The sequence below is a fragment of the Triticum dicoccoides genome, chromosome 7B (genome assembly GCF_002162155.2).
Source record: "Triticum dicoccoides isolate Atlit2015 ecotype Zavitan chromosome 7B, WEW_v2.0, whole genome shotgun sequence".
Taxonomy (NCBI): domain Eukaryota; kingdom Viridiplantae; phylum Streptophyta; class Magnoliopsida; order Poales; family Poaceae; genus Triticum; species Triticum dicoccoides.
In genome coordinates this window covers 578,229,781-578,240,492 of record NC_041393.1, presented here as the reverse complement: position 1 = coordinate 578,240,492, position 10,712 = coordinate 578,229,781, and the positions used below count along the sequence as shown (strand labels likewise).

The 10,712-nt window shown below is 45.8% G+C and overlaps 2 protein-coding genes across 2 annotated transcripts in view; one reads left to right on the top strand and one right to left on the bottom strand.

The window, feature by feature from the left end:
- The first annotated feature begins 4,768 nt into the window (after positions 1–4,768).
- Positions 4,769–8,704, top strand: LOC119339110 (protein APEM9-like). Its single transcript, XM_037611270.1, has 7 exons — positions 4,769–4,928; positions 5,043–5,194; positions 5,618–5,782; positions 7,295–7,372; positions 7,460–7,739; positions 7,917–8,290; positions 8,395–8,704. The coding sequence occupies exons 2-7, from the start codon at positions 5,136–5,138 to the stop codon at positions 8,522–8,524; spliced, it is 1,086 nt and encodes a 361-aa protein (XP_037467167.1). The 5' UTR covers positions 4,769–4,928; positions 5,043–5,135; the 3' UTR covers positions 8,525–8,704.
- An 871-nt stretch (positions 8,705–9,575) lies between these two features.
- LOC119339140 (probable serine/threonine-protein kinase PBL17) overlaps positions 9,576–10,712 on the bottom strand; it is a 2,703-nt gene continuing 1,566 nt past the window's right edge. The window contains exons 3-4 of the mRNA XM_037611291.1: positions 10,316–10,451; positions 9,576–10,228 (exon numbers count right to left, since the gene is read on the bottom strand). Of these exons, the coding sequence (XP_037467188.1) occupies positions 9,576–10,228; positions 10,316–10,451 (789 nt within the window). The remainder of the gene's footprint in view (positions 10,229–10,315; positions 10,452–10,712) is intronic.

Here is a 10,712-nt window from a genome sequence, read left to right as displayed (position 1 = left end):
GAAACAGATTCGCAGCTAAGGCTCCGAGTGAGAGGCTGGCTCACCACTCGGTAGGATTTTTCAAACTTAGGCGAAATGGATTCGCAGCTAAGCCCCCGAGTGAGAGGCTGGCTCACCACTCGATAGGATTTTTCAAACTTAGGCGAAACGGATTCGCAGCTAAGCCCCCGAGTGAGAGGCTGGCTCACCACTCGGTAGGATTTTTCAAACTTAGGCAAAACGGATTCGCAGCTAAGGCATCCACTGGGGGATTTTAGAACATGCAAAAAATGAACAACAATCATTCGGAAGACTGTAAAATTATGTCTTTGATAATCAAACTAGAAGGTATTTAGTATTACATCTCAATAGTCTGAAGGCTTAAGAGTAAAAGGGGCGAAGTAGTTCCGCATTCCAAGCGCGTGGCTCATCTTTATTGTGCTCGATGTTGAAAAGACGATATGCTCCGTTGTGGAGCACTTTGGTGACGATGAAGGGGCCTTCCCAAGCAGGAGCGAGCTTGTGTGGTTTCTGCTGGTCCACTCAAAGAACCAAGTCTCCCTCCTGAAATGCCCGACCCCTTATGTTTTTGGCGTGGAATCGACGCAGGTCTTGTTGATAAATGGTCGACTGAATCAAGGCCATCTCCTCTTTCTTCTTCCAGGAGATCGACTGCATCTTGCCGAGCCTGTTCCGCTTCTTCTTCTGAGAAGAGCTCGACTCGGGGCGCATTATGGAGCAAATCACTCGGGAGTACGGCTTCAGTCCAGTACGGCTTCAGCCCCATGGTGGGGCCAACTGTCGTGGTTCTAAGACTGACAGTAGAAAGGGGGTAGGTAAGGAAAGGCAATATCTCAGCTACGGCGAAGGTGTACACACAGGATTTATGAGTTCAGGCCCTTCGCGGAGGAAGTAATAGCCCTACGTCTCGGTGCACGGAGGCGGGCGACTGGATTATGTGTGTGTGATGTTACACGGGGTGCGAACCCTTGTTCTAGAGGAAGGGGGTGGCTTATACAGAGTGCGCCAGGACCCCAGCCATCCTCCATTACAAAAGGGGCTTAATGTACATAAAGTAGGGGCATTACTGATAACGCCAGTCTTAAGTGCTATTAATGACCTTAAAGACTACGGAGTGAACGCCTGACCGTTGCAATGCTGAGTGACTCCTGATCTTCGGTAGGTCAAGTGATTCCTTGTATGGTCGAGTGACAACAAGTAGGAGGGGTATCCGAGTGATATGATTGGTCGAGTGGATTGCACTTGACACCTTTGACTGGGGGTTCTATGTTGCCTCTTGGACTTCTTATCTTCGAGGGTAGTGACCTTGGGTAGGACGTATAGGTCAGGCCTATGACCCTACTCCAGGTTTGTATCCTCATCAGGTGCGCCCATTAAATTTCCCACAATATTAAAAGCGTCAATAGGATTACTACCTAAAAAATTTCCTCTAGTGATAGTATCAAGCACAAATCTATACCAAGTAATAACACCCACATAGAAATTGCGAAGAAGAACAACGATAGATTGTTTACGAGTTGATCTCTTATGAGCACCGCAAATCCTATGCCAAGCATCTTTTAAACTCCCCCCTATTTGTTTAAAGTTAAGCACTTCATTTCCCGGGGTACATGTCACAAGTGAAGAACCAGGCATAACGACAAAGCGAGCAAACAAGAAAACCAATAAAAAAGGCAAACAAAAATTATTTTTGTGTTTTTTGTAAAAGCATTTTAGAAGTGGGGGAGATGAAAATGAGAGGTAAATGGAACATAAAGCAAATACTAGGAGATGAAAGTGTATGCATAGGTACTTGATAGATGCTGGTGATGTCTTCCCGGCAACGGCGCTGAAAATTCTTCCTGCTACTTGTGAGCTATGTTGGATTTCTCCGAAGAGGAGAGGATGATGCAGTACAGTAAAGATAAGTATTTCCCTCGGTTAGAAACCAATGTTATCAATCCATTAGGAGAAGCACGCAATAACTCGTTAGCAGTACCTACACAAAAAATAACAAATCCTTGCACCCAATGCAAACAAGGGGTTGTCAATTCCTTGATGGTTAATTGCAAGGATTAAATCTCGTAGTGATAAATAGATAAATAAAAACACAAAAAAAATTGCAACAATGTATTTTTGGATTTTAATATATGATTTAGATAGAACCGGGGGGTCATAGTTTTCACTAGAGACTTCTCTCTTAAAACAGTATATGGTGGATAAACAAATTACTGTTGGGAAATTAATAGAAAATAAAATAACCATGACGATATCTAAGACAATGATCATGTATATAGGCATCACGTCTGAGACAAGTAGACAGACTCCTGCCCGCATCTACTACTATTACTCCACACATTAACCACTATCCAGAATGCATCTAGAGTATTAAGTTCATAAAGAATGGAGTAACGCCTTAAGCAAGATGACCTGATGTAGACAAAGTAAACTCAATTAATATAAATAAACCCCATCTTTTTAATCTTAATGACAATGATACAAATACGTGTCATGTCCCTTTATGTCACTGGGATTGAGCACCGCAAGATCAAATCCATCGCAAAGCACCACTCCCATTGCAAAAAAAAAATCAGTTTAGTTGGCCAAACCAAATCAGTAGATTGGAGAGAAATACAAAGTTAGCTGTCAACCAAGTCATAGACAAAAGAGGTAAATCTGAAACTCTAAACAAGAAATCTAACCACCAGTCGATTGGTCGTTAGGGATAGGCACGAACGAACCACGCAGCGCACAATCTGCATCGAACGGATCCGCTTTTCCCGCATATCCCGCCTGCTTTCCCTTCCAATTACGCTGACCACATTCACTCTTTTCTTTTAATCCATCTTTCCTTCTAAATTAATTCCTTCTAATCTTAATGACTCCGTCGCCCTGAATCCCGCTGCTGCACTCTTTCCTTCTTTTTCTGTTCTTATCTTAATGACTGCGCCTTTGATCCCGCGACTCTTTCTTTCTTTTTCTACTCTTTCCTTTTATATTTTTTAACACTGAAAAAAGGTGCCTCGAAAGGGACTTGAACCCGAAACCTTCGGATTGAGAACATATTCCTACTACCAACTGGACTAGCAACTAAATCATGCATGAATACTAAATTAGGAAGTTTTATGCCTAACCATGCGTGCATCCGGATGGCCACACATCAAGGATGACCACACATCAAGCAGGTACATCAACAACCAAGTATACTCCAAACATTATACGTATGAATACTAACTGAGATCAATAACACATCCCGATAACTTTTGTGTAAATAACATGGTAATATACGAACATGTACCTGATAACTTACATACAAACAACGCGATAACTTTGACCCGGAAAAAAGTAGGTTGAAACACACCCCGGTAAATTATGTGTAAATTACGTGATAACTTACGTATCACAGACATGATAAATTACATACAAACACCTTGATAACTATGACCGGAAGAAAAAAAAGTTGTTCAAACATACTTCCCGGTAACTTCTCTGTAAATAATATGATAATATATGCACCACAGACTTGATAATTTACGTACACCGTGGCAACTATGACTGAGGGAATTATTTCGTCGAAATATACCTAGATAACTTCTGCGTAAAATGCATGACAATATATGTATAGCAGACATGATAACTTACATTTGAATACCATGGTAACTTTTGACTAGAGGTGGGGATTGTTGAAAACTTCTCCCCGATAATGTATGTGCGAAAAATATGGTATTCTTACGGATCACATAGATAATAATTACGCTCAAACACCATGATAAGTTTAAAGGGGGCGGGGGGGAGTTGTATCTCTGATAATTTTTATGTAAAGTTATTTCTTGATAATTTTTACGTAAAGCTATCATGTTGCCCATGCTAAACTTAACACGCTTCTCATGCTCTGGTTATCAGCCTTCTAACGATATAATTACCAACCTTTCTATGCTATTTTTGTTACGAGGTGCCAATGTTGAAATTTTCAGCCTTATCATTTCTAAAGTTACCATGCTTCTCGCGCTTTACCTATCAGGCTTCTAACGATGTACTTATCAACCTTATCACGCTAAAGTTATCAAACTTATCATGCTCTAGTTATCAGCCTTCTAACGATGCAGTTATCAATCTTACCACTCTATTTTTGGTTACCCGGGCGCTAACGTCGAAGTTAACAGGATGGTCATGTCATACTTGTCATGGTGCTTATCCCAAAGTTACCAAGCCTTAAATTAACTCTTTTTTTGCTAATATGGTAGAACGAAGAGGGTCCAAATACCATGTTTACGTTTAGTAGACAACAAGTAAAGCTGGTTGAGTTGGTTGTTGGGTTTAGTAGCTACTCAATAGACGTGGGTTCGAGTCCTCTTTCTGGTTATTGTTTGCTTTTTTTTCGTGTTCTTTTCTGCCTATAAATAGAGAGAGGAGAACCACCGACGGTTCACTGTTGGCATCTTCGGTTTTCAGGAGGATGAAAAAAATTTGGTGGAACCAAGCAAACGTGAGGGCGGGATGTTTAGCGATCAGGTGAAGAATGAGTCTTTCGGGATAAATGAGCGATAGGAACGCGCGGAATTAGGAGCGCGACGTGTAGCGCGGGTTAGAGTCGTTTGGATCTGTTGCTAACCACCAGTCGACTGGTGGTTAGCACAGTCCAACTCTAAATGCTAAAAGTGGTACCCGTTACATGGGCTGTAAACTGAACTAACAATGTACACATAGGCCCATCGAGCGACAACCAACTCCACGGTTCGGCCGGACTGGGCCGCCCGCCTGTCGACGACTCCAACTCTACCCAGGAGGCCGGCCCGGGCACGATGCCACCGGAGCCTGCCTTCTCCGTCGCAGCTCGCCGACGACTTCGACCGCGCGGCGCCACTCCGCTCCGTCCGCCGCTGGGGCTCGCCGCCGCCAGCGATTCTTCCTCTCCTTCTCCCTCACGAGGTTGTGGAACCTTTCTTCTGGTGAGTATAGAAACGCTCCCCACATCAGCTATCCACTCCGTTCGCAATCCCAACAAATTTCCGTCTCTCCCCGCCGAATCCGTCCCTGACCATCTCTCCCTCTCTCGGCCGCAGCACGGCGCGTCTCCTCCCTGACCGGCGGTCTCCGGCGGGTGGAAAGGAAGAGCTAGGAACTTACTTGTGAGGTGGAGGCGGGGACCGGGAACCATGGGGACCTCAGCGGTCGAGGGAACGGATCTCTGGAAGCAAATAGACGATGCCGAGTGGTAAGATTCCTCCTCCTCCCTCTGCCCCGCTGCTCTGCTCTCACTTCGTTTCATATTCATTCATGTGCTTCGTGGTCGTACTTGTTAGCATACGTGTTCATCCTGCTTGCTCACCACGATGTAATTGGATGAATGAACTATAATTGTCTTTCTACAACATTACTAGCAGAAAAATATGATATGCAATTTCCTTCACTTTGGAAGTGTAGCAAGATTTACTCAGACCAGTCAGTGGACATGCTTTCCATGCTAATTGCTAGGTAGAAATTGGCACTTCCTTTCGTGTAATTGCCGCTGACTGTTTGCGTAGTTGACCATGGTGTATTCATACTTATAGTTTTAGTTAAGCATGAAAGTTCCAGAGGGGAAGATACAAAGATTGGAACTTGTTCACTTACTCTGTCGCAATTATCATGGTTCCAGCTATCTGGTCAGCGGATCGTTCGACCAAGCGGTTTTGACTGCATTGTCCGTGTCTGATCAAATTCGAGCGGCCAATACGGAAAGAGTATGCGATGATGATGAGCTTTTGGAGATGCTCGAATTAGTTGGGATTGTACTCGTTCAAGCACTTAAGGAGCTCAGAAGGTAAATCCTATTTCTTTTCTCCTTTTGTTGCATATAAGCTTACTTACTTACGAAGCCTTTGATCCCAAACAAGTTGGGGTAGGCTAGATATGAAACCCTTTCACGAGGACTTCCCAGGAGGTCACCCATCCTAGTACTACTCTCGCGCAAATGGGTTTCATACCCAAAAGACTGGCTAGTTTTTACGTTGGCTCGCCAAGCCTATCACAACCCTTAGATATGAAACTCTTTCACAAGGACTTCCCAGGAGGTCACCCATCCTAGTACTACTCTCGCTCAAATCGGTTTCATACCTATGGGACTGGCTAGTTTTTACGTTGGCTCGCCAAGCCTATCACAACCCTCCTCCTTTACCCGGGCTTGGGACCGGCTATGCCTAGAAGACATAGGCGGAGTTTTGTTGCATATAAGCTATTTGTTCTAATTAATTTCCAGTTTCTGTAAATGTGTTGTAACAAGCTAAGGATCTAATACTGCTAAAATAGCAAAATTCTTAATGGGGTTAATGTATTTGCAAAAGGAAAACCATCTGGGGGGTGGGGGGTGACTCTAGATTAGTCTAGACTCCTTGTCAACGAGTCGACATGCGATGAGTCGACATGAGTTAAGCAGGGAGGAGCAGACCACCAGCAGCAACCAGGGGAGGAGAGGAGGAGCAGACCAGCAGCAGCAGCAACGAGGGGAACAGGGGAGGAGCAGACCAGCAGCAGCAGCAGCAACCAGGGGAGGAGGGGAGGAGCAGACCAGCAGCAGCAACAAGGGGAGGAGGGGAGGAGCAGACCAGCAGCAGCAACCAGGGGAGGAGGGGAGGAGCAGCAAGCCAACCAACCATGGGCGGCGGCGGCTGCCAAGGAGAGGGTTGGGTCAGGGGGGAGGGGGAACTGGTTCATTCTAGGTTTCCAGGGGGGATGGGCAAGCAAATGCAGTAAAAAAAGATAGGACAGGTGGGTTCAAAAAAATTGAGTCGTTCGACCCAGAAAACATGACTAGTCGTGACTAGTCGATAGTCGCTCGACTCATCCCATGAGTCGAGTCGCCAGGCTGAGTCGACCCTGCCAGTGCGACTCATCGACTAGTCGAGCGACTCGAAAACAGAGTTGCCAGCTATATATGATGATGCATTGTTTTGCCAGAACCACCTTAAAAGTAGTCCTAATAAAAAAGGGAACTAAACTGCCTCACTTATTACCAGATGTGTCTTATAAATGCGCATTGGGTATTAAACTGTCTCACTTATTACCAGATGTGTCGTATGAATGGACATTCATACATGTGCCTTAATTGCTAGCTTCCCTAGTAACGGGCAAGTGAATATGATATATATGTGGAATAGAAAGTTCTTTATTCGGCTATTTTTATATGGATGCTTATGAAAAGCCATATGCTATATCATGCAGTCCTTAAAATACTGATGATATAGACATTCGTTATTATTGTGTAGAACATTTGCATAATTTTTGGTACCTGGTTTTTATTTTAATATATGTTTAACACATATGCTAACTGTTCCAGGACAACTGAGATGTTTGTTCAGCTTAAAGCTATGTATGGTTCAGTGGCATCAATACCGGTGAAGGTTTTCCTGACAGGGTATCTGTTACATAGAATTCTCATGTGTTGTTGGTTTTACTTCGTGGTTCCTCCTTTCTGTATCATTGACACATATCTTCCATATAGGGCTACCATGCTAATGGCAGAAGGTTCTGGGCCCGACCTTCGACCAATCTTCGAGGACTTCCTTGCTAAATGGAGATACACAGATGATCAAGTTTATGTTTTGAACGGAGAACAGGAAAGATCTTCAAATGGTCTTATTGTTACATCAACTATGGCAACTGAAGAGTATTTGGAGGTGGTAGAATTGTATACAGTTACATTCCTTAGCATTGCCTCTGATGAGCCTGAAAATGCCATCTCATGGGTAGAGAAGGCAGAACTAATTGAGCAAGATCGACAGGTAATTCTTGTGATGGAGTAGGTTAATTATAGATAACTATATAGCATGCTGAGTTAGGACTTCCCATATTTTTCATATTATTTTCTTAAATGCTGACAGTGGAATTCTGTTGTCTTTGCATTTATTTTGCCCTATCATTTGTTTGCATCATTAAGTTGTTACTTAATTTTTCTACAGGAGCTACTTGAAAAACTTCATGCATTACAAGCAGCTGCAAATGAAAAGTCATCCACTGCTAGAGGATCAAAACAATCAACAGAGAGGAACCTTTCTGCTTTTGACAAAGGCCCAACACCAGCAACACACGAGGATGCCCCAGCAAGCACCACGCGTGCACCCAATGTGAAAACAAATGGCTTACCAAAGTCCATTGAGCCTTCCCTTCAGCGCGTCGCAAATAACTTTGATCCCATGTTTTGGTGGTTCCATTCGGTGCGCGTAAAGTTTGGCAGAATGCACATTGTTCTACCAAGTGGTAAGCTAATGCTTCTGTTCTCGCTGTTGTTCTCGACAGTCTACGTCCTCCGGAGGAAAGGCGCCGGCTTAAAGAGGTACAGGTTTCATCTACCTGCCGCAGACTTCCGAACGATCCAGAGCATCTTGTGTGGTTTTCTGATACAGCTGATTTTTTTTAATGCTAATTTGCACTGGACAGGGTTGTGTTCCAACATGCTTCGTCCCTGCGACGGGCGTTCCTCGACGCCCTCCAACTCGCCTTCTCCGTCCAGATGAACCCACTAGCGGCCGTTCAACAGACGCCGCAAGCCCCTCGAGGAAGCTGGTGATACACCGATACGATGTAGTTACCCATCGACCAACATGTAACTAGCAATACCGGGAATTGAAATTGGACACGCTGGATACTAGTCGCTTTTTGTGCTACTGGTAAGTGTATGGGAACAAAAAGCAAGTCTGCTAAATACATCGTGGCAATGTTTAACATCGGAAAATTCCCAGTTTGAGAATTTTAGTTGAGAGGCTTTGTTCCTGCTCTGTTGGTTCAGGCGGCTTTAGCACAAAGTTATGAGCATCCAGGTTCAGTAAAGTTGTACTCCCTCCGTTCCAAAATAAATAACTCAACTTTGTACTAACTTCAGTACAAAGTTAGTACAAAGTTGGGTCATCTATTTTGAAACGGAGCGAGTAGCTATCAAGTGAGCTTGGACAGGAGAATTGTACGCACCGATTCTGCTCCTATCTACTGTACGTCCTGCACATGTTTCACAAATAATGTGGAGTGAGAAGCTGTTTCACATCGAAATGGCCCAGCAATATGTAACATGGGTCTACGGAATATAGATCACGATGTACCTTGTGGATCATCGTCGATTGCCCAGGAAGGAGCAGCACTGAAGTTGGTTTTGACTGCCTCCTCCGAATTATTTATATGCTGGAATCGGTATGTGTCCAACAATGTGGCTGTAGTTTAGTGGTGAGAATTCCACGTTGTGGCCGTGGAGACCTGTGCTCGAATCCCAGCAGCCACACATTTCTCTTTTTTTGGGTCTGTTTTTTGTATCACATTGACGCATTTTATTTTTTTTGGGTCTGTTTTTTGTATCACATTGACGCATTTTATTTTTTTTGGGTCTGTTTTTTGTATCACATGGACGCATTTTATTTTTTCTGGGTCTGTTTTTTGTATCACATCGACGCATTTTTTTTGTCTGTTTTTTTGTATCAGATCATCAACATCGACGCGTTTTATTTGAACACAAATCAATTTGATTAGTTCGTCCACAACCGCGCTTTCTCTCCACATTTAAATGTACACCCACATCTACCTCGCAGTTACCAAAACAAAAATCTACATACGAATAGGGGACATCACATCAATCACCGGGCCGGAGTCGGAGAGGCGTCGCCGCTGCCACGGCCTCCTTCGCCGCGCACATCGCCGTCGTCCACCTCCTCCGCCGGGATGGCGAGCGCGGCCTCGAGCACGAGCACGACCCTGCTCATGTCCGGCCGCACCTTGGGGTTCTGGCTGAGGCAGTCGTACGCCAGCCTCGCCACCCGCTCCAGCGCGCGCGGCGAGTATGGCCCCTGCTGCGCCATCCGCGCGTCCACGATCTTCTCCAGCTTCTTGGCCCGGATGAGTATCGGGCGCGCCCAGTCCACCAGGTTGCCCGCCCTGCCGGCCCGGCTCGGCTCCAGCGCGCGCCGCCCCACCAGCATCTCCAGCAGCACCACCCCGAAGCCGTACACGTCGCTCATCGCCGTGAGGTGCCCCGTCGCCATGTACTCCGGCGCCGCGTAGCCGTAGGTGCCCATCACCCGGGTGGACACGTGCGTCTTCCCGCCCACCGGTCCCTCCTTGGCCAGCCCGAAGTCCGACAGCTTCGCGCCGAAGTCGGCGTCGAGCAGGATGTTGGAGGTCTTGAAGTCGCGGTAGATGATGGGCCGCGCCGCGCCGTGGAGGTAGGCCAGCCCCCTCGCCACGTCCAGCGCGATCTTCACCCGGGTCGTCCACGAGAGGGTGCATGCGCCTGGTGCATCCGATGACGGTGATGAAACAGATATTCAGCATGCAGTATGTAAGAAGTGGGTTTGATCATTGATGTGGGTGTGCGTACGTCGGAAGAGGTGGTTCTCGAGGCTGCCCTTGGCCATGAACTCGTACACCAGCAGCCGGTGGTCGTCGTCACAGCAGTAGCCGATGAGCTCCACCAGGTTCGGGTGGCTGTACTGCCCTAGGCAACTCACCTCTGTCTGCATGCACACAAACAGTCCACAGTTTGACACCATCAATATGTATCGATCAATGAGTTGGGGCAGTCAATCGCATGGTTATTACCTGAAGAAGCATTGCTATATTACAGCCAGTTTTTATTTTATTTTGGGTAGAATTTTGGTACTCTTATGTCTATTTTCATTGCAGATGCTCTGCATTCTCCTCCCGGCCCTGATCCAACGGCAGTCCAACTGTCGTGACTCGTGAGCCTCGCCGCCGCCTTCATCGGTCTCCCTCGC

Bases quoted from the DNA above. Each gene is read 5' to 3' on its own strand.
- LOC119339110 (XM_037611270.1), top strand. From the start codon at position 5,136: ATGGGGACCTCAGCGGTCGAGGGAACGGATCTCTGGAAGCAAATAGAC. The intron at 5,783-7,294 runs GTAAATCCTATT...TAACTGTTCCAG, and splicing joins GCACTTAAGGAGCTCAGAAG to GACAACTGAGATGTTTGTTC. The intron at 7,740-7,916 runs GTAATTCTTGTG...ATTTTTCTACAG, and splicing joins TAATTGAGCAAGATCGACAG to GAGCTACTTGAAAAACTTCA.